General features: G+C 41.7%; 1 protein-coding gene across 7 annotated transcripts in view; it reads left to right on the forward strand.

Annotated features, from left to right (window-relative positions):
• The first annotated feature begins 2,259 nt into the window (after positions 1 to 2,259).
• The window catches only part of LOC146868603 (endogenous retrovirus group PABLB member 1 Env polyprotein-like), a 349,779-nt gene continuing 327,567 nt past the window's right edge, over positions 2,260 to 24,471 (forward strand). For 5 of the 7 annotated variants that reach the window (XR_014963081.1, XR_014963082.1, XM_085611957.1 and 2 more), the window contains exons 1-2: positions 2,260 to 2,316; positions 19,304 to 19,393. Coding sequence is in view for 3 of the 7 variants with exons in the window: in XM_085611957.1 (XP_085468083.1) it covers positions 19,376 to 19,393 (18 nt within the window). In the remaining 4 variants the exon portion in view is untranslated. Of the gene's footprint in view, positions 2,317 to 5,110; positions 5,272 to 14,067; positions 14,123 to 19,303; positions 19,394 to 24,471 lie in introns of all 7 variants that reach the window. The other 2 variants (XM_085611933.1, XM_085611949.1) reach the window with 1 other exon arrangement.

Here is a 24,471-nt window from a genome sequence, read left to right on the forward strand (position 1 = left end):
CTAAAGGATTGAAAATGGAACGTCAAATACACACAGACCTGAACTAACAAGTGTAAAACATAGTGCCAACTGGTGAACTTCGAAGCAGCGGCGCTACCATTACTGGAAGTCTTAAACTTGTAGGAAACTGGTCATTCCTGTGCCTATATAGCATAAGACAACAACTGCAGGGTAAATAAAGGGGTGTGACCTCTGGAAGGCATGCAGCTGTCTGGGACAGGCAAGGCTTTGCCTCGGAGCTAAGTAACTAACTTTTGAGTGATGAAAGTAATTCTGAGTAATACAAGTCTACATACTTAGTGTCTGACTCTGATCTTCAGTGATCTCTGCTCTGTGTCTGAGAAAAATGCGACAAACTTGTCTACTGCAAGAGCGCTAGAACCACAACCGTTATGCAAGCAGGTTAGGTGTAGCAAGACTGGGGCAGACTGGCTGCCCTTTAGTTTTAGACACAATGACATCATCCAGACAAAATATAGATAGAATATAATGATAAATAATACAGAGCTTGCCGTCACTCTACCTGTTCAAAACTTTCAAAGAAGGCATGTTCCACCATGACCTGTCACAGTTGAAGGTGGGCAGATGCGTAATCTAGCCTAGAGTTACCCTGCAGAATATTTCTAGGTGAATGATTCATATCTCAGCCATGCTGGACCTGGCGGGGTAGGAGTGTCATAAAATGAGATTTCAACAAACCATGCTCACAGCATCTGCTGTGCTGACAGTGTTGGGAGGGAGTTATTGCATAACTGTTTATGTGCTTGGAGACAAGACTCAAGCAGGGTCCAGTCTGAAGGACTAGATCTCAGCACCTAACAGATAAACCGCCACGGAAAAAATCAGTGGTGACTACGCTTCTGCATACGTACGATGTTCACACAGAGAGAGCAATAGAGGCTACCTGCACCAGCCCAGTAGTGTGCAGGGCATTATGTGCCGCTTGACTCAACAGAAAAGTCTGAGAAGGAGGCATGTGCAGCGCCACGCAAGATAGCCACTGGACCATAAACTCCTGAGCACTTCGGACGAGCGAACAGGATTTTCAGTGGCTTTAGGAGGGCTAAATAGTTATTTGATTTATTTTAATGTCGGATGATGGGCGCCGCAGTCCTGGCATGTTTTAATACGTGTTACCTGGAAATCTTCAATAGAAAATAAATCCAGGATTTTTTCACCTGAAACAGCCACCTTTTTGGATTCTTTTTAAGCTTTCTTGAGGTACTTCTATTGTTATTACGGGACACATTTTTCTCCCCAGTTGTATTTATGTCACTACCAGTCCATGTAAGGTCATTTTAGACATATGTATTCATGTTACCTGCTTGTTTGCCTCTCCTGCAATGAAGATTCTGCATTTGAAAGCCTTTTTATTTAACGTTGGATGACGGACACCACAGTTTTGGCTTGTTTAATGCTTGTTCCCTGGCACTCGACAATGGATAATGCATCGAGGCTTATTATTTTGAAACGGCCGTCATTTTGAATTCTCCTCACCGCTCTCCTGAGGTTCTTTATCCCTTAGAGGAGGGAATCATAACTCTGGGCATCAGCTACTCTTTAGTTATTTTGGGACTACTACAGTGCATAAAATAACGCTTTGTCTCTGGTTGCCTCTTCCATATGGGTAAACCCTGTGGACCAAAGTCAGGCCCTAAACAATCCTCTGTTACTACAAAACCTGTCATTAAAAGATCTTGACTTCGCACACACTCTAGATTAGTATAAATCTGGGGCCAACATCAAAAAACACGATGTCAGATATTTGCAGTAGGACACATTGGTGCAGTTCGGGTTATTCAATTACCCCTTGCTTCCACGGAGAGAATGATTTCTCAGTCACACGCACATACACACATCACACGCTGGTGGGGCCCATAACACCAACATTCATTCTCCAAACTATCCGTGCCTACAAAGGGACATCAATTCCGAACCACAACTATTCTTTTGAAAGAGGAAACTCACTTCTCCTGGATTACCATAACAATTCCTCCATCAAGAGGTCGACTGAATCATTTAGTTGTTTATGTAGTTCAATGACCCTTTGTTCTCATTTTAATCAATAAACATTTCAATGGAAATAATCACCCGACACAGTAATTCAAATAATGATTTTCTTTATCTAAATTTTATGCAAGTTAATATCCTAATAATGCAATATCATCTTTTGTCATATTTACCTATTCTGGCTAATTGTCGTTTTTTAAGTCAGACCCCGTCCTCAGTAAATTCATCACAGTCTTTGGTCTATCCTGTAGAGTCACCGTCCTCTCCGTCAGCATAACATCAGGATTCAAGAAGTGGCGTAAGAAGGTACTATACCTCTCTAGTCTACCAATATTTAGACTAAAATTTACATATTATCTGTTACATTTCACATTTTCTCATCCGATGATTGGTTGAAATCAAATATATCTCAGTACATTAAGAAACATTTTCAAATTCTCTCATAGGGAAAAAGTCTCCAAGCATATGTATGGGAAAGAATGTTTGTGATCCTAAATGTAACAGTTCGTTGAAACAGGTTGGGTTCGATAGTTCATTTTCCTTCTTTTGCAACATTTGCTGCATGTTCAGGGGCATTGGCACCTCGCCCAGAGTAGTCTTCATGGGCATGGTCTGACAGGTCACACAAAGGACACGAATGAAGTCAGTGCAGGCGCCTTTCTCCATTGTTCAAATGGTGAAGTAATGTACTTTAGTCAGGCTTCAGTCGGCGGCCATCTTTTGGTAGGTCAGAATAGTCAACTTAAGCAAAGAAAACACAAAATCGTAATTAATACATAGAAATGATGAAAACAATGTTATTCCCTTGCTAATACCCTTATGTGTATGCATTTATCTAGCCATATGCGACATCCAAAGCAGTTAATGTTGGTTTATTTAAGCGCAAATCACAATAACATTACTTAAGCAACATTTATAGTTTTAATATGCATACAAACTTAGTTCACTTATTATTTTAGCCATGCAAAATGCATTCCCACATGTATTCTTCCTGTTAATAAGGTTGGTTTAGTACTTTCACATCACACTATTAATTATTATAATTATTCATTAGTTATTTTAATATAAACACACAGAAATGGATTGGGTATATAAAAAAAAACATTTTACCCGCTCCATCAATCCCCCCTTTGGTGATTTTATCACCACAAAAATCAAAACCCACAAAATCAATTTTATTTTCCCCTTTTATGGAAATTCAAAATGTTTTCTTGCTCAATTATAATTCGGTTTCCCCTTCATCTTCTCTTTTTGTTTTGTCATACATACTCTCCTTCCATTCTTCTAATTCTATTTCTTCTAAATCTCTTTCTTGTTTCTTTTCCTTCTTTTTAATAATTTCTCGTCTAATTTTCTTTTTATTTCTTTTATGTTTGCAACACATACATCCTAATCTAAGTATTAATAGTATGAAAATCACACACGTTAATGGAAATAATATTTTCCCTAATATAGTACTACCTAATTTCCCTAAGAAAGTCTAAATAGCAGCCATCTTATTACAGATACTTTCAACCTCCAGTGGTTTTATTTCATCATGCAATTCTGTAATATTTTTGATATAGACTTTTAGATCTTTGCTTTCATCTGGAATGTAAGTGCAACAATGTTGAACTTTCAGCATTCCACAGACTCCACCCTCTTTTGCCAATAAGATGTCAAGGGCAAGTCGATTTTGCATAATCATAGCACGCATGGCAACCATTTCAGTATTTGCCAAAAGAAAACCTCCAGTGGTGCTTGTTGACAAGCGATCCACTATTGTTGACAACTTCCGAGTATTATTTGCATTCAAAGATATTCCCACTGCTGGTATCAAGGCTCCAAAAATATCACCTACAATTTCTAACCAAGTTTCTCTTCTACTACGCATTAGTAGGTTATGTGATCCACTATTTTCTACTCTATCCATGTGAAAGATCTTTGGAAAGACCAGGCCAACATAACATGTGCCATACCAATGGTCGGGCAACCTGTAATAAGCCTTGTTCCCACAAATATAATACAGTCCAGGGAAAACTAGATCTACTCCGCCTCTAAATCCCCATCCAGATGCAATAAAATATGTATCATGACACTCACTGGTCCCTATATAGATATAATCATATTGGGATCTTTCCCTCATAATGCATAATTTGCCTTTCTGGGGTGAGTCTATAGCTATTGTTGGTCTAACCCCACCCGGTGTCTCCTTTTCCCATCTATATTCCAAATGTTTTCTCCTACTTCATGTCCTTCTGTCTTTTCATGCATCTTCAATCTCCTTTCCTCAACCATATCTAGAAATGTTTTCTCTTCTTTCTTCAAACTACAAGTTAAATTATTTCAAAATATGTATTCTAATGTTAGTTCCTTAGTCTCTATAAAAATTTCTCCTAGCACATTAGCAGTTTTAGCTGGATTCAATTCATTATTCATGGGCAGTTGTCCAAGAATGTTATCTATATTAGACAGATTATATTCTAATTTTCCTAATTGATAAAATATACTTGTTAAAACGCTACATGTTATTCCATAAGTTGCTGGGAGGTGATGATAAGTCACCCCTTCTGAAACAGAGGCAGGTAACTGCATACAGACGTAGCAGTCCCTTACATTCAAAGTTTTTACATATTCATACAATAATTTTGAAAATACATTGCTAGAAAAATCAGTTATAGACTTATCCTTGTGTATATGTTCAGTGTTTGTTCTAAATGGAACTACCTTTTGTGAATTCTTCACTACGTTAGTCATATTTTCTGTATGCCCTTCTAGTGTATCTAAAGTTACTTTGAAAGAGATCAAAAGAGCGAGTACGCTCCATAAAAGCATTAATAATCCTGTACAACAGCAGCACATTTTGCACCATCTTCTCATGAAAGTACATCTACTCTTGTTATTATCTATGTTAGCCATTTTATAAATTGACCATGTCTTTTGACTTAGCCTCTTTTACTCCACTCCTTACTCCTTCACCTGAAAGAGCAAAGCACTTATCAGGTTAACCCAGTTTTCCAATTTCTTATTCAATTCTTTATATTTTCTACAATGATTTTCTTGAAATTACTCAGTTTGTCATCTCATCGTTTTCCACTTATTTTTCGTCATCCACATACAGAAATTCCTGAATCTCCGCTTCTTCTCCAATATCGGATAGGATAACTCTCAGGATTTCCGCTGTTTCTTCTTCCTTCACCACTTTCAGTAAAGTCTCCTCTGGATTTCCTTGACTATCTACCTCTTCTCCTTGTTCAGGCAGTGCCACATACGTCCATTCAGGTGAGTTATACTTCTGGTTGGGTTTTCTTGATCTTTTGTTTTCTTCAGACACCTCTGTCTCACCCTCCTTTTCTTTCAGCTGACTTGTCACTTCATTCACTTGTTCAGCTTTTGTGAGTTTGACGCGTGTCAATCGGTATCTCAGTCTCTTTATATTGTTTGGCCAAAGGTCTCCTTTAGCATTTCTTCTTATTTTACCTTCTTTACCATTTCTTTCCTCGATCCAAGTTCTCTTTCTCAGAACTCGACCCTCTTGTATTTCAGTTTCACTGTCTTCAGATTCTGTCTCGTTTGGCTTTTCCTTTTCAGCAGTTTCTTTTTCCACCTCTTTTGTTTGCCCTACTTCTGTCCCTCCTCGGGTCTTAGACACGCAATCTTCCTGCTGACTACTTGTCCCTTCACCTAACTGGATGTTGCAGTTCCCTACACCTCCTCGGGAATCCTCCGCAATCAGTCCCTCTCTTTCTGTACCTGTCCCTCCTTCTCCTACAAGAATTTTCTCCGGTGGAACTTCTCCTACTCTTTCGTCTGGTGTGAATGTTACTTCTGCTGATACATTCTTTTCTTTTCTTTTCCTCTTTCTGTGCTCACCACTGGCGTTTCGCTCGCCTCCAGAATCTGAACCGTCTGAAATCTGCAATCTTTTCCTCAGAATTTCTTCTCTTGGGGTTGGAACTAATCTTGGCTCCTTCTCCCCCCTTTCAGGAATTTCTTTTGTCTTTGAATTCTCATCATCTGAATCAGCACTTGATTCCGAAGCATCAAAATATTATTTTCCAATGCTGTCTGATGGATTTGGGACTCTCAAAGTGTGACTTGCATGTATCCAATTCTTTAGTCCAGCACACTTTACAGCAGTCGTTGTGATTAAGATAACTTGCCTTGGCCTTCCCCACCTCGGAACCAGGCAATTTCTTCTTCTGTGGACTTTTATTCTCACCCAGTCACCTGGGCTCAGATCATGGGCTGGTTTCCTCTCAAGGGTGGTGGCATCCGCTCCAACCTGGTGAAACACAGAATGGACTGCGTCAGCCAGGCCTTTACAGTAATCCAAAATCATGTCATCAGTTATTGTCATCAATTTGTTGACTGGAACAAATGCGTGTCTCATGGCGCGTCCCATGATAATTTCGTGGGGACTCAAACCTGTAGTTCTGTCTGGAGTGGATCTGATGGTCATCAAGACTAGAGACAAGACATCAGGCCATTTCATTCCTGTGGCTAAACACATTTTCCCTATTCTATTTTTGATTGTACCATTCATTTGTTCAACCACACCAGAAGCCTCTGGTCGATAGGCACAATGTAGCTTTTGCTGTATGCCTAATGCTTCACAAATCAATCCCATGATCTCATTGTAAAAATGTCCTCCTCTGTCTGACTCAATGGTCACTGGGAACCCGAATCTTGGGATGAATTCCCTTAACAATAGTTTGGCCACTGTGAGTCCATCATTTCTTCTCGTTGGGTACGCCTCCACCCACCTGGAGAATACACAAACTACCACCAGAACATACCTCAGCCTGTTATAAGGGGCATTTTAATGAAATCTGTTTGCATTCTGGTGAAAGGTCCTCCCTATCGACCTATTGTACCTAGGCTTACCACTGTTTTTCTTCCAGGATTGTACTGCTGACATATCAGGCATCTTTGACAGAGACTTTCTGCTACCAACCTGAATTTCGCATTGTACCAGGTCTGCTTAAAGGCCCTTATCATGGCATCCCTCCCTAGGTGCCCTTGGCCATGGTACATCCGTGCCATGGTTGACATCATGCTATCAGGCATAACTGGTCTTCCATCCCTATAGACCCACACATGGTCTTTCTCTCTTGGGGCACAGCCTGCTTTTACCCACTGTTTCATTTCTTCATCTCGTGCTGCATCCTGCAATTGCCTCACCTCTTCCCATGTTCCCACAACATTAGTGAACATTAAGGAGCAAGAAGACATTTCCTTTTCTCTATCCCTGTTAATGGAGTACTGGTTTCTGGCACAGTATTGAGCCATGTCATTTGCATACCTGTTCCTAGTAGCGATGTAATCAGTACCTTGACTATGACAGCACATTTTACAACAGCCAGCTCTTTAGGCAACTTTATGGCTTCAAGCAATTTTCCAACCACTTCTGCATTCTTTATAGGAGTTCCACTAGAGGTCATGAAACCTCTTTGTAGCCAAAGTTGGCCAAAGTCGTGGAGAACTCCAAAGCCATACTGGCTGTCAGTTATCACAGTCACTCTCACATTCTTCCCAATTTTGCAGGCCTTTGTCAGTGCCACTAGTTCTGCTACTTGAGCGGATTTAACTCCTTTCAAGTGTGATGCTTCCACGACTGCTGCAACTGTGCATATTGCATATGCTGCACTCAACAATCCTTCGTCCGTTCTCAAACAAGATCCATCCACAAACATTACATAATCACTTTCTGGCAATGGTAAATCTTTTATGTCTGGTCTGGGTTTTGTGCAGTAATCAAGCACATCCAAGCAATCATGATCAACATCATCTCTTGCCTCCACTCTCTCCGCATCTGGCAATAGTGTAGCTGGATTCACATTCACACACCTCTCCAGACTTACATTGGTTGCACCTAGAATGACCTTTTCATACTTAGTCAGCCGACTATGTGACATGAACTGTGTCCGTCCCCTTGATAAAAGGATCGCCACATCATGAGGTACAAACACTCTTACTGGATATCCCCTCACTTTGCTCTAGACTTCGACATGTTGCAGCTACTGCTTTCAGACATCCTGGCAGACCCACTGCCACTGGATCTAGCATTGATGAGAAATATGCAACTGGCCTCCTCAGTCTTCCATGTTTTTGTATTAACACTGAGAGTGCACATCCGTTTCTCTCACTGCAGTACAACTCAAACTCTTTCTCATAGTCTGGCATACCCAGAGCTGGGGCTTCACAAAGGCTGTCCTTTAATTGTCTAAATGCTGCCAATTCTTCTTTGTTCAATTCAAGGGGGTCTTTAACCTCACTTTTTGTCAACTTTACCAATGGTTTGGAAATCAGGGAAAAATTACTTATCCACTGACGACAGTAGCCCACCATCCCTAGGAACATTCTCACTTCTCTTTGAGTCATTGGGGCTTTCATTCCTCTGATAATTCTGATTCTGTCTATTGTCACTTTTCTCAGCCCTTTTTCAATGTTATGTCCTAGGTATTGTACTTCCTTCTTGTAGAATTGCAATTTTGTCGGAGAAACTTTTAGTCCTCCGTCTGCCAAATGATTTAGCAAAGCTATGGTATCTGTTTCACAGGCTTCTCGTGTTTTCGATGCCACCAGTAAATCATCGATGTACTGGACCAAAACTGAATTTTCAGGCATCGTAAGACTCTCCAGGGATTTCTTTAGCAACTGATTAAATATTGAGGGACTCTCTGTGTACCCCTGTGGGATTCGGCACCATGCCAAAATACGCTCTCCAAACCGAAATGCAAATATCGGCTGGCTATCATGATGCAACGGAATGGAAAAGAAAGCATGACACAAATCAATTACGGTGTACCATTCTTCATCATGGGGAATCTGGTACACAATCACTGATGGATTTGGAACAATGGGACAGCATGACACAACTATTTTGTTAATTTTTCTCAAATCTTGCACTATTCTGAACTTTCCGTTGGGCTTCTTCAGTCCCATTATAGGTGAGTTACATGGACTGCTCATGATTTCCCTCAACACTCCTTGTTGAATCATTTTCTCAATTAAAGGTGTCACTCCTTCAATTATTTCAGGTGTCAGTCTGTACTGTGGAATGTTAGGATAAACTATTCCTTCTTTTAATGTAATTTTTACTGGATCTACATTTCTCATTAGGCCTACATCTTCTCCAGTAAAATCCCAAACTCCTGCTTTCACAGACTGCTTCAGTTCTTTGGGTAACTCATCAGGGTTGAATACTGCATAAGTTCCTATAACTTCATGCTCTTGATTAGCTATTGTCATTTTATACAGTACATCCTCATCTGGTGTCTCAAAGGCTATTCCATCTGGGGTACAGAATATAGTGCAATTCATCTTGCACAACAAATCTCTCCCTAACAAATTTACGGGACTGGTATTACACACCACAAATCGGTGCATGTCTGTGAATTTCCCTATTTTAACCTTTACCGGTTCAGTAAGGTAGGTCCTAATCTGGGTGTTTGACACACCAACTACTTGGATTGTTACATCCGAGAGAGGAAGATTCTTTACATCTGCTGACCTGACAGTTGATCGTGTAGCTCCAGTGTCTACTAGGAAAGTAATGTTTTCATCATTAATTTTCTCATCTACAAATGGTCCTGTCTGACCTATTTCTAGATTTGCGCCAAGCACGCACTCTTCTTCCTCCCTTCGGCACCGTCAATAATTCTCCTCTGAATCACTCTCTTCATTTCGCAGCCAATATTGTGAAACAGCGCTCGCGCGTTGCAGCTTGTTTACCTGTTCTTCATTGTAGAATCCCACTTCTTTATTGTATTTTTGAGTATTCCTGCTTTGCGGTAGTGGCGGCTTGGGCACCTGATTCTGTGGATTAACAGCCTTCTGCTGTTGCTGTGGCTGGCCACCCACCTCACACTGCACCTGTGGATTCAATGATGGATTTTCATTATTAGTGCTTGGTGGATATTTACATTCGGATTTCCAGTGCCCTAACCTACCGCAATTGTGGCATGGGAACTTCTTTTTGGCTTCTTCTATATTACCCTTCCCCTTGCCTGGGCCAAATCTCGGTTTGTTTCCTGCGTTATTGGCTTGTTCGACCAACTGAGCTTCCTGTCTCTCTGCGACTTTCACTTGAGCCCACATTGCCTTTTCTTTTAGTTTTCGCTGCTTTGCCTCGATCTCATCACTAAAGTATTTGGCATGTCTCAAGATCTCATGTATTTTCTTACTCTGCCAGTCTACCGTATGCTGCTTTATCATTTCACTAATTTCGGGGCGTAAACCATACACAAATCTGTATACGAAATGACTTAGATCCTTTTCTCCCAGATTTTCATCTCCGCTAAACTGCTTGAAAGCCAATATCAGCCTTTCATAATAAGCATGAACTGATTCTTTCACTTCCTGATGCGTTCGATCTATTTTAACCCAGTCTGTTTCTTTGGGAGGCACTTTGTTTTTCAAAAATACCATAACCTGTTCATATTTCTTCATTACCTCGGGGTCTGGTGCTCCTGTTTTTGGGTCTCTCGGGTATTCTTTAGTTGGCCAATCTATGACTATCTGCATTCTGCCCATAAGTCTGCTGGCACTATTATATCAAATAGGCTATTTAGATCGATCCACAGTACTTTTGACAGCTTAACAGATCTGTCCACCTGTCTGTACCACTCGACGGGCTTTTCCGGCAATCGAGGGAAGTCATTTGTAAATTACAAAATGTCCTGTCTTGTCCATGGGACATGCACATATCCCCCTCCTGGAATCTCTCTCATGGGGAACTCTGTCACTACCTTTTCCTTTTCTCTCACAGGAAATGGTGGGAAAGTTCTGTCTGAGGTATCATCCCGCTTTCTATACCACCTGCTTTTCCATTTGTCCACATCTCCCCATTTCCTTAACACTGTGATTATATCCTTAATCTGGCATATTCGTCCTGCAGGGTTCAGATTTTCAAAATCCTTTTCCGTGAAATCCACTCGGTAAGGCTTCTGTAAAGCTTTTACCTTATCCATGTCAATTCCCATTTCACTTGCTATTTCTTCTAGCCTGTCATGTAAATTCTTTGCTCTCCAAGTAACGCTCTTGCACAAAAACAACAATTATTCATCCTGGTAATTTTTCAGCTTTTCCATAGGGATTGTCCCTACTATTAATTCCTCTAACACCATACGTAGTTTTGCCACATCAATAGTTTGAGGTTCTTTCTCTTTTCCCCGCAGACTCTTCAACCATTCACTCAATTCATCTGTAGTTATACCCACTGATTTTTCCACGTTGCCTGGTTCTGTCATTCTTTGTGGTTCTAATATTGATCCTCCTACTATTCTGTCCCTTTCTACAAAATCAGGACTATACAACGGGTTATTTGACATATTTGGTCCACCTTCACTCATGGTGTGTCTCCAAGGATTCTCCCTTGCTTTCATTTGAGGCTGTTCCGCTTGTCTGCTGCCTACATACGGAACGGTTAGACCATGCTCACTTTCTTTCTGCTTCTCAAAAATGGGCATTACCGGACCTATGGTTACAGGGACTGTAACTGCTTCTAGATTCTTTGTCAGTTCTATTATTTTCTCTGTCAATTCTAACGTGGTTTTTGCTTTCAGCCGTGTTTTCCATTTCTCTTTCCCTTAGGGAATTTCTCCTCTTCAGCTCTGGTGTCGTAACCTCTGTCTTAATAATTCGTAGGGTTTCCCTTACTGGAGTATCTGGGGTTGATATTTCTGATTCCTTTCTCTACAGAGGTGGATTCTTGTAAAACATATCATCTAGGACATCGTCCTCTGATTCGTTTGCTCCATACCTTCTAGTTTCTATATTGTTTTTCTTTTCTACACATTTCCTTCCTTCAATTTCTCCTGCAGCTCTAACAGGAAACAGTCCTTCAGTCATACTAGCGTCTCGCCACCTTCTCATTCGATCACAATGAGTTTCGCGATCATTTGGCCGTCCAAACATGTACCTGTACCTACTCCCATTTTTATGTTTTTCTCTCTCATGCATCTCATCTTCCCACTCAGTCAATGCCTCAAACTGTGTAGGTCTCGGACGAGGGTCTAATCCCATCATCCTTTCACGTAGGTTCCTCAAAATTGCCAAATTTAATGAACCATGTTCCGGGAATGCTAAAACTCCGTCATCCCTTGTGTACTTTACCCAATTGTCTAACCAAATGCAAGTATGGTACCCATATTTCGCAACCTTAAAGGATGCGGGTGTCTTTGTCGGAGGAATTAACTGTCCTTCCCTCATCACAATCTCTTTGTCTTTCAAGAACCACTCCTTGATTTGACTAAATAGGGATTTCTTCTTCTTTTCGACTGAATGATAATACATCTTCCTCTCTTTCGTGAACCCCTAGGGTTTTCGTCAACTATACGGTCTTTAGTCCAATAGCAGCGCGACTCTCACTTACGCACCAATCCTGGGCGTCTACGTCACTGTCACAATCCTCAAATCCCTGCGCGACTCACACTAACGCACCAATCCTGGAGCGTCTACGTCACCCTGTGCTTCTCCCAATCCTTTCGCGGCACACACTAACGCACCAATCAGGGCGTTTCTGCTGTTCCAACCCACTGTCCAATCCCAGCGCGGTCTTTCTGACGTCAGCAGTCGCTGCAGCAGCTTCTGCTCCTGTCTACTGTCTCCAGACCACCCCTCCTTTACAAAACTACTCAGCAGACTTTGTTTCAATTTTATGATACTGTTAGTCACAACATACAAACATCTCCATTGTCTGCTTCGCTAACCACAGAATAGCAATAGACCTTTCTCACGAGAATTCTGCCTTCCCGAGAGCAGTGCTTACCTCTGCCCTACTACAGAATCATTACTTTCGTTGATAAAGTAGCACATCCCTCTACTTCACCCTTCTGTCAAGCATCAATTAACTGTTTTCTCCGGAATCAAGACACATGCTACTGAGAAATAAAACCAGAGTTCCGCAATTAACCTGAATGCTATTTCATTCACGCACTTTCACACAAGAAAATGTAGTATATTCACACAGAATCCTGTCTTTTCTGAGAACAGCGAACAGTCTGTCCCACTACAGAATTATGACATACGTTAACAAAGCAGCGCTTACCTCTACTTTGTCCTTCACTCAAGCTCAGAGAACACCTGCTACCTTTTCAGTGATAAGCGTTATAGGTATGCCAATTGGTTTCCTGGTACTTAAAGACCAAAATTTCACAGGTACCCTTCGCTATCATACGCACTTCTCTAACACAGAAAATGGCTCTAATGGCAACACACGACGATGTCACCGAATCGAACCCAGACAATGCGACGCGCAACTTCAATTGTCACACGTTTTTCCCCGTGTACCTACGGGCAACCACAATCCCGTCTTTCCCGAGAGCAGCGCTTACCTCTGCCCTACTACGGAACTGTCACCGACTTCTTACATCCCAGAAGCCGTACAGACTACATAAAACTCAATACGACTTCAACATATAGTGTTAGTACACATCTCAATACCAATCAATAATCGATAAGCTATATACAGGCAAAATCTTCAAAGCAAAACAGTAAAATCATCTCTAGCTACCGGAAATACTGGTAGATATATATATACACACAAATCATTAAACTTAAACAATAAAAACCATCTCTTGCTACCAGAAATACTGCTGCAGTTCGGGTTATTCAATTACCCCTTGCTTCCACGGACAGAATGATTTCTCAGTCACACGCACATACACACATCACACGCTGGTGGGGCCCATAACACCAACATTCATTCTCCAAACTATCCGTGCCTATAAAGGGACATCAATTCCGAACCACAACTATTCTTTTGATAGAGGAATCCCCCTTCTCCTGGATTACCCTAACAATTCCTCCATTAAGAGGTCGACTGAATCATTTAGTTGTTTATGTAGTTCAATGACCCTTTGTTCTCATTTTAATCAATAAACATTTCAATGGAAATAATCACCCCACACAGTAATTCAAATAATGATTTTCTTTATCTAAATTTTATGCAAGTTAATATCCTATTAATGCAATATCATCTTTTGTCATATTTACCTATTCTGGCTAATTGTCGTTTTCTAAGTCAGACCCCGTCCTCAGTAAATTCATCACAGTCTTTGGTCTATACTGTAGAGTCATCGTCCTCTCCGTCAGCATAACAACAGGATTCAAGAAGTGGCGTAAGAAGGTACTATACCTCTCTAGTCTACCAATATTTATACTAAAATTTACATATTATCTGTACATTTCACATTTTCTCGTCCGATGATTGGTTGAAATCAAATATATCTCAGTACATTAAGAAACATTTTCAAATTCTCTCATAGGGAAAATGTCTCCAAGCATATGTATGGGAAAGAATGTTTGTGATCCTAAATGTAACAGTTTGTTGAAACAGGTTGGGTTCGATAGTTCATTTTCCTTCTTTTGCAACATTTGCTGCATGTACAGGGGCATTGGCACCTCGCCAAGAGTAGTCTTCATGGGCATGGTCTGACAGGTCACACAAAGGACACGAATGAAGTCAGTGCAGGCGCCTTTCTCCATTGTTCAAATGGTGAAGTAATGTACTTTAGTCAGGCTTCAGTCAGCGGCCATCTTTTGGTAGGCCAGAATAGTCAACTTAAGCAAAGAAAACACAAAATCGTAATTAATACATAGAAATTATTAAAACAATGTTATTCCCTTGCTAATACCCTTATGTGTATACATTTATCTAGCCATATGCGACATCCAAAGCAGTTAATGCTGGTTTATTTAAGCGCAAATCACAAAACCATTACTCAAGCAACATTTATAGTTTTAATATGCATACAAACTTAGTTCTCTCATTATTTTAGCCATGCAAAATGCATTCCCACGTGTATTCTTCCTGTTAATAAGGTTGGTTTAGTACTTTCACATCACACTATTAATTATTATAATTATTCATTAGTTATTTTAATATAAACACACAGAAATGGATTGGGTATATAAAAAAACATTTTACCCGCTCCATCAACATCACAGAGAGGACATTTCCATGGCAACACCCTAATACTTACAATGTATGGGTTTTTATTTTTAGATGTTAAGTATTCTGGAGCTTAGATCATAGCTGCCTCCGGTTTGGATTCTGAAGGCACACCAGGTAAACACAGTTAAGATAACTTAAAAAAACTCTTTCCTATTCATCCAACAATATGTGCTTGTACACGCTATTAAACAAAGCAAATGTCATTGGAATGTGATATAAATCTAGCTTAGAAAAAACACAGCATCTCCTCCTATTAAAAAGTTTTCCTGAAGTTTGGCACCAAATATGTAGATCTGTTTTGCTTCAAATTGTATCCATTACTCGTTTGCTTGGGAAAAACACATGCAAACATACAAATGACGGTCTTCACGATACACCCCACAGACTTAGCTTACCCAAGGAGAAGGAGCAAGATGCAGCATTGAAATCCCTTTCTATATCTGAAGCAGTAATGTATACATTCATAACCACTTTCAAATTCAAAAGACCCTCCTTGAAACATAATACATGATGCAAAAATGCATTTGGGCTTTAATGGCAACTACTCTTCATTGTTTCTCACTGCATATTTTCTAACTCAAACATCATCTTTTGTTTTATTTCACTTTGGCGTGGATTATCTGGTTGCTGAGGATGCCCAATAAGCCCCAGATTCACTGAAAACATGTAACAAGTTATATTTAGCAATCATGCAAGCCTATGACCTTCGAAATGCAAATGAAAGGACACGACAAAATAAGCATTTCTCCAGTGAATCAGCTTTAAAGGCAGAGCGAAATTTACTTTTGTATATTTGCGTACCTAAGAAAGAAATGCAGCTTATCTATGTTTTAATAATAATAATCACAGCTACTCCGTGCTCTGCAAACGGGACCTCAAAGGTGCCCTCCTGGAAAAAACCATTCCCATTCCGCAGTCCTTCATGCCTTACAGTCACCAACAATAGGCAGTCTAGATTTTTGCTTTGTGTATCCATGTCTGATTGGGTGTTCATATGTATTGTGACATCATTCCCCGGATGGACCCTTTAAGGCTTCACAGACAGCAGTGCTCCCTTTTATCTGTTCAGAGAAGCTTCTGCACGCCTAAGCCAGCCTTTGAAAGATTTACTGATGAAGGTTGCAGCGAGGGTGGGCTATTCTGCATTATGAGCACTAGTGCATTTTAGGTATCATTCAGCACTGGTATTATTAAAAAAAGGTGGCCTGAAGCAAGCACCACATTTATTCAATATTCAGGGTCACGGATAAGGTGCATGCCCTGCCAAGTATCACGCATCAAGCGTTAGACTAACGCATTTCAGTGTGGTGGTCGACTTGGTCAATATCTGGCAGGAGCTGAAAAACACTTTCACCGAAGGGTATGGAGATTTTAACAAAGTAATTGACATATTGAACCTATAACAGCATACTGGTGCAAGCCTAATGGAGTTTGAAGACCAAATTGCTGGAAAACCTAGGCATATTTGCTGCTAAGTAAAGGGATTAAGATGTCCCTCCCCTAAAGAAAGCTGTCACCCACCAGAGGTTAGCAAGTTACTGTAAGGAACAGGAAGCCTTGTTTCATACTGCTTTTTACCATGAATCAACCTAAAATCTGAAAAGGGTGGGGTGGGATGCACCCTCATCATGGGGACATATGTAGAGAGTAAAAGGTGGTTTCATATGTCTGTGTTGGACAACACTAAAGGATTGAAAATGGAACGTCAAATACACACAGACCTGAACTAACAAGTGTAAAACATAGTGCCAACTGGTGAACATCGAAGCAGCGGCGCTACCATTACTGGAAGTCTTAAACTTGTAGGAAACTGGTCATTCCTGTGCCTATATAGCATAAGACAACAACTGCAGGGTAAATAAAGGGGTGTGACCTCTGGAAGGCATGCAGCTGTCTGGGACAGGCAAGGCTTTGCCTCGGAGCTAAGTAACTAACTTTTGAGTGATGAAAGTAATTCTGAGTAATACAAGTCTACATACTTAGTGTCTGACTCTGATCTTCAGTGATCTCTATTCTGTGTCTGAGAAAAATGCGACAAACTTGTCTACTGCAAGAGCGCTAGAACCACAACCGTTATGCAAGCAGGTTAGGTGTAGCAAGACTGGGGCAGACTGGCTGCCCTTTATTTCTAGACACAATGACTTCATCCAGACAAAATATAGATAGAATATAATGATAAATAATACAGAGCTTGCCGTCACTCTACCTGTTCAAAACTTTCAAAGAAGGCGTGTTCCACCATGACCTTTCACAGTTGAAGGTGGGCAGATGCGTAATCTAGCCTAGAGTTACCCTGCACAATCTTTCTAGGAAAATGATTCATATCTCAGCCATGCTGGACCTGGCGGGGTAGGAGTGTCATAAAATGAGATTTCAACAAACCATGCTCACAGCATCTGCTGTGCTGATAGTGTTGGGAGGGAGTTATTGCATAACTGTTTATGTGCTTGGAGACAAGACTCAAGCAGGGTCCAGTCTGAAGGACTAGATCTCAGCACCTAACAGATAAACCGCCACGGAAAAAATCAGTGGTGACTACGCTTCTGCATACGTACGATGTTCACACAGAGAGAGCAATAGAGGCTACCTGCACCAGCCCAGAAGTGTGCAGGGCATTATGTGCCGCTTGACTCAACAGAAAAGTCTGAGAAGGAGGCATGTGCAGCGCCACGCAAGATAGCTACTGGACCATAAACTCCTGAGCACTTCGGACGAGCGAACAGGATTTTCAGTGGCTTTAGGAGGGCTAAATAGTTATTTGATTTATTTTAATGTCGGATGATGGGCGCCGCAGTCCTGGCATGTTTTAATACGTGTTACCTGGAAATCTTCAATAGAAAATAAATCCAGGATTTTTTCACCTGAAACAGCCACCTTTTTGGATTCTTTTTAAGCTTTCTTGAGGTACTTCTACTGTTATTACGGGACACATTTTTCTCCCCAGTTGTATTTATGGCACTACCAGTCCATGTAAGGTATTTTAGACATATGTATTCATGTTACCTGCTTGTTTGCCTCTCCTGCAATGAAGATTCTGCATTTGAAAGCCTTTTTATTTAACGTTGGATGACGGACACCACAGTTTTGGCTTGTTTAATGCTTGTTCCCTGGCACTCGACAATGGATAATGCATCGAGGCTTATTATTTTGAAACGGCCGTCATTTTGAATTCTCCTCACCGCTCTCCTGAGGTTCTTTATCCCTTAGAGGAGGGAATCATAACTCTGGGCATCAGCTACTCTTTAGTTATTTTGGGACTACTACAGTGCATAAAATAACGCTTTGTCTCTGGTTGCCTCTTCCATATGGGTAAACCCCGTGGACCAAAGTGAGGTCCTAAACAATCCTCTGTTACTACAAAACCTATCATTAAAAGATCTTGACTTCAAAAAGAACTTAGTCTAGACTATCTCTCTGCCATCATGGAAAGTGGTTGTGAACGTAGTGGGCCTTCAGAGTCAGGTGCTATCTCCAAAAATCCATAAGCGACCTAAAAAAGATTTAAGAGTCTCCCTCAAAGTCTCATACATCTTTCCCCTTGGAGGATATCACAGAGGAACTTAGAGCTTTAAAGCCCTTTGTTGTTGAGACTAATGCTTCTCTTCAGCATATTAAATTAAAATGGTCCATGAACAATGAATTTCTGCTACTGAACAGCGAGTCAGTGATGTGGAGGATTCCATTCCTGATGTCTCTCATTTGACAAAGAAAATTTCTCAACTAAAAAAACTCACTGAAGATTTACAAAATAGAAATCCATGGAATAACTTTAGGTTATATGGTATGCCAGAGAATTCAGAGCCAGAGAATTCAGAGGTCTTTAACATGATCAGTTTCTTGCAAAAATACATTCCTTACATCGTTCACCTACCAGATCTTAGGTGCCATAAGCATACTAAGAGCACATTGCATAGGCCCTAAATCCTCCGCATCCCCTTAGGCATGACCCTGGGGAATTATTTTTCTCTTTCTACAGTTCACAGACTTAATGCAGGTACTTACGGCTGCAACAGAGTCTATTTTTCGCAAGACATTTCTAGTGCCACTGCAGCAAGGAGAAAGAGTTTTCTGGAAATGCTGAAGACCTTGAATATTAGATATGGTTTTGTCCACCCATGCTATTTTTAAATCACTTATAAAGACAAATCATATACTTTTGAGTACCCATACTGTCTAAACGTCTTTCTGCGAGCGCATGGTCAGGAGAATATGAACATTGCAACTAGTGCTAATGCTTAACTGTTTAATTCACTTATTTTTTCAGGTTGCTTGTTAAATGTTCTTGTATTGATCTTCTGTTCCTCTTTTTAACTTTTTTCAGTTTTTAGCTAACACCCTTTTATTATGTTTCAGCGATAGTCATCCGTTGGATGCTTACTTTTACCCTCGTTACCACCACCTCGTCTTTTCAATACCATCTAAGAAATGTTTATGTCATTTGTGGTAAGTATTTATTCCTGTCATTGTATTTAAATATTTATTTTTACGTTTAATATTGCAGCCTTGGTTAAGCCTGATCCTTAATTTTTTGTCCTTATTATGTTTTTAGTGCCGTACCTATTATATTTCCTTGTTTATGCTGTGTTCCTGTTCTCACTTGTCTTCATTTGGTGATTCGCTATCCCCTTATCCTTAGGGATGTACATTTTTTTCATTCTTCTTTCACCTGCAATTATGGAATTTCCTTTTCCTGTATAGCCTTCTCTCTACTTTACATCCTGTCTATGTTTTCTTCTTGCTATCTCTTCTTTCCTCTACTTTTTCATCTATTTTCCTCACTTGACCTCTCCTTTTTAAGTTTCGCCTGAGCCAGCGCATGTGCTGCTCTGGCGAGACTTTTAGTAACTGGGCTTCAAAAAGCTCACCACATGCTTTTTGTGTGGCCTAGAGCATGCGGTTACACGCACAGTTACGAGAACAGGCGCCATCTGGCTTTCCTGTCTCGTCATGGCTCATTAAGCGCACCACTAGCGGGCACCCATACAGCCCGCGATCACTTTCACTTTCACGGCCGCGCGGCCAATGCTTGTTTCTGTCATTTTGTCTCCCTGTCTCTCGCTGTCTGTGTTCGTCGACCCCTCTACTTCAGTTGCTTTCTCTCTGCCTATCTTTTCTCGTCTCCAAGTGTCTGCTCTTGTCTTGCCCTCTCTTTTCCTTGCTTTTCTCTTGCTCCATCATTCAACCCCTTCCACATTTCTCTCACCAGTCTGGTTTTCTCACCAGGCCTTTCTTTAGTCTCACCCTTGTCGTTCTTACCTTTCTTTTCCATTGCCCTCCCAATGTTGCCGTCCCACTTTGTCCATCTCTGCATCTCCCTCTCCGTGCTTCTCCCTGACTTGCCCTCTTCTCCTCTTTTCTGTGCATCGCCCTCCATTTCTCTGCTCCCCATCTCTCTGCCTGCCACCCTCCGTAACGTGTCTCTCCCTCCTCCCGCCTCACTCTTTCATTCTTCGCTGCCCTCCCCCCTCTGCTCTCTGTGTCCCCTCCACAGGTGCTCCTCGTTTTCCTCTCTCACTACCTGTTTACCGCCTCTCGCTTTCACGGTCTCGTCCTGCCATACTCTCAGCCTCTCCCTGACCCCACCACCACATGCCCTTCTCTCTCTTTAAATCCAATGTTGTCTTTCCTCCAGTCTCCCCTTTGAATTTAATGACCCATAAAATGCCCCCTTCTGCCTTTCCCGTTCTCCCCACCTCCTCGCCGTCCAATCTAACTCTGCCCTCTCGTCTCTGTTTCTCCCTTCCCGGCCCTCTTCACTGTTTCTCTCCCTGCCTCTCCCTGCCCCTCCCCCCCTTGCCTCTCTCTGTCCAGTATCTCTCCCTTGCACCGTCTTCTTCTTTCCCTCCCCTCCTCTCGCTCCCTCGCTGCGTTTTAATGACCCATAAAATGGCCTCTTTCATATGATCTTTTGGTGGTGATGCGCAACGTGGAAGTCCGTTTCCGCCTTTTTCTCTTCCTCCATTGTTCTGTGATGATGATGCGGAGCCCTGCGCTCCCACCCACGCCAAAGGCCTCGTTACTGGAGCATGAAAGCAGGGCTGGACCGAGCCACCCTTCTCCCGGCTGGCACCTCACCTGCGCCCCCCCCCCCCCCCGCTTGCCTCCCTCACTCACGCCCCCCCACCCACCCTCACTTGCGTCGCCCCCACAGGGCAATTTTTTTAAAACAAAAATTATCAATCCATACAGCCGGCGTCTTTGGCGCTATCCTCAGGCCAAAGATTTGTCGGACGGAAAAGACATATATTACTTACATATGTATTCATTCATTCGTTCATTTGTTTATATATGTATGTACAATAAAACCATACATGTTGCGCTGCGCTCACCAGCTATTTTTCACGAATAATTGATTAAGCCATAGGCTGGTGGGTTAATGGTACAGGTGATGGAGAAGTGAACTAAACTGTTTTAATTATATATTTATTTTTATTTTGCGGGTTTTATAGATGAAACCAGTGTGATATTTTTCTGGTTTAGTTGTTTGTATATATGTATACATGTATATATGTATAACCTGCATACCTTGATAAAGGGGCAGAGTGCGTGCTGCGCACAGTAAGATAATAACATGGGGGGTGGGTACCTGGCCTATAATGCAGGGGTGTGTGTATGTGGTCTGTCTGTCTGTCTGACTCAAGCATCGCTTGCATTTGACACACATTTGTGAGATCATTTTAGACGCAGGCAGTAAAGTGGAAAATCTCCCCCACTAGCGTGACAGCAGGTTTGGATTCTACTAAAGACATGGAGGCTAGAATTATCACTTTAACATTTTAACTGAAATCTCTAGCAGCAAATAAATATATATGTATATATGTGCTTTAGCCCCCCTTTCTTGCCCTCCCTTCACCCCGACCCCTGCTTACACACATCAACAAAACCATAGTTGTGTGAGGTCAATTAGGTGAGCTGGGGGAGGTAATGGGATGTTTGTGTTCAGGGGCCAGTCCCTGCTCATCCAACACAAAAGGGACCACTGCTTCCTCATTTAATTCACTACTACCAGCAAGGGCACCACATTTCTCACTGCACACGCCGATAGGGGATATCTTAGCAAAGGCAGGCTCTGCTTGGACCTCTGACACAAATTAATTTAATTATTATTACTAAATGTGCTGACTCTGTGCAATACAATTATCTCCTTCAACAAAGTTCACTTTCAAAATGTTGTCCAGTGCCGTCTGGATAAAAATGCTCCTGTAGAGCCAAAAGTCACTTAACCCCTTCGCTGCGGCGGAAATTCTGCCGCAGCGCTGGGGGGTGTGGGGGGGGCAGCGCGGTGGCCCGGTGCTCATGACGGAGCCACGCCGTCATGAGCCACGGTTGGGCTGTGCTCATGACGGAGGGGTTCCGTCATGACTCCGCCCACAGCGCTAATCGCCCGCACAGGCGGGGAATTAGCGCCGCGTGGGCGGCGCGGCCGCCAACGGCCGCGGCATGACGGAACCACTCCGTCATGAGCACACGGCAACCGTGGCTCATGACGGCGTGGTTCCGTGTGGTCATTCTGTGTCATAAACTTATAAAATGATGCTTATTTCCTAAAACAACTGTGGCACTGAAGGCCAATGGGTAGTAGTAGCGCTTAAGATAGACAATACTGCTTTCACAATACTAAAGGTATATAGTCTTACACACCCTGATTCCAATATTTGAAAATTGATCTCTCAAAAAATCGAAGAACATTACTCCGAGAATTCAGCGGCAGCTCCTCCGCAATGGTGGAGGAGCGTCACGCCACTGCCTGGCTCAGAGCCAGATAATAAAAAATCAAATGTTGTTCTAGCATTGTTTTATTTGTTATTGCTGGCTCCCAACCAGCGCTGTAGGGAGGGGTTGAGGCATAGGAGGGGGAAGAGGAGTGGTATCTGCACTCCCTAAGTGTACATATGTGTTTTGGCCAGCCGCCTCACGCCGACCAAAACACACATGCACACTTAGGTTTCTAAAGCCCGGCTGCATCGAGCAGCCGGGCTGGAGAAACCCCACCGACTCCCTGACCTGAATGAAGCGTCTTTTCAGCCCGCTCAGGCCAATCCCTGCGTTGTTCTGCAGCACGGAGATTGGATGGGAGTCTGTCCCAGGGGCCTGTGGGACCAGGAAGAAGAGAGGGGGCGCGACTAAACCCTCCTGTGCAACGCAACCCCTCCAGCGTTCCCTCCCTCCTGCCCCCTTTGCGTTTGTTGCAGCCGCCACTGTGAGAATTTCATATTGGGTGGAGACTGCAACCAAGTTTTAGGCCCTTTTCTACATCGATTGTTCTCTACTAAGTTTTCTTCCCATAAACCACACAAAGCCTTTCAATGTACTATCTCCCACCATTCCTTGTCTGATTCATGGAGAATTTGTAATCCATAGCTTAGAGAAAATTCCTTTTATTCTGCCCCCCATCATTCTCAAAACAGAATATACTATATTTTTCTAAGTAAAACCTTGCTTCCTCACCTCACTAATTCTGAGATTGGGTCAATTTTAATTTCGGATCATCATTTCCACATATTGACTGACATCGAATTTCTTGAAGAATGCAACCCAAAATCACAATGGAGGTTTAATAACTCACTCCTTTCCGATAAATCTTTCTTGGTTTTTTATGAAACCTTTGTATCTGATTTTTTTAACCAAAACGATACAGACGAAACTCACTTTCAGTTTGTTTGGGACCCATTTAAAGTGACGTCTAGGGACTTCATGATCAACTATGTTTCCTCCAAAAAGCAATGGCAGGAAAAAGAGTTCACTGCCCTTCTAGCTAATATCAAATCTCTGGAACATACTTAATATACATGTAAAAACAGCAAATCGGATCTAGAAGCTTTAATTGCTGTCAAGAATCAATACATTAACATCGCTACAGAATCCGCTTGTGGAATGCTTCTTAAAGTCAATGCCAAATTTTATGGTGGTAAGAACAAATCTGCTGGCTAATTACTTAAAAGGCAGAAATGAAAAAGCTACTATTAAATCATTTACAAATACTACAGGTACTCAGTTGTTCCATGATAATGATATAGCTGCCTGTTTCACTGATTACTACCAGAAATTATACACGCTAGAAACTACTCAGTCACAAGATCCTATAGGTTCTTACTTTTTAAAACTTAAACCACACTGTTCCACTGATGTAGACAGTTCATCTCTTGAATCCTCCTTCACAATTAAAGAATTAATATTGGCGGCTAAATGTTTGCCAAAGAGTATAGCGCCTGCACAGGACGGTTTTACCGTTTAATTTGTAACCTTCATTACTCTCATCTCCTCTTTCCTAAACTCTTTAAATGTATTAATTATTTTCTCTCCTCAAAATGCTTTTTGGGAACTTTCGCGGAGGAAGCAATCTGCGTTATTCGAAAAAGGACAGTGATTTAACATTTTGTCAAAATGATTGCCCCATCTCTTTGATCAACACTGACTGTAATATGTTTGCAAAGGCTCTTGCTCTTAGACTAATTGACCTTATTCCTGATCTCATTGCTTCAGATCAATCCGGTTTTCGTTAAACATAGGAACATAGCTGA

The sequence above is a fragment of the Triturus cristatus genome, chromosome 1_2 (assembly GCF_964204655.1).
Source record: "Triturus cristatus chromosome 1_2, aTriCri1.1, whole genome shotgun sequence".
Classification (NCBI taxonomy): domain Eukaryota; kingdom Metazoa; phylum Chordata; class Amphibia; order Caudata; family Salamandridae; genus Triturus; species Triturus cristatus.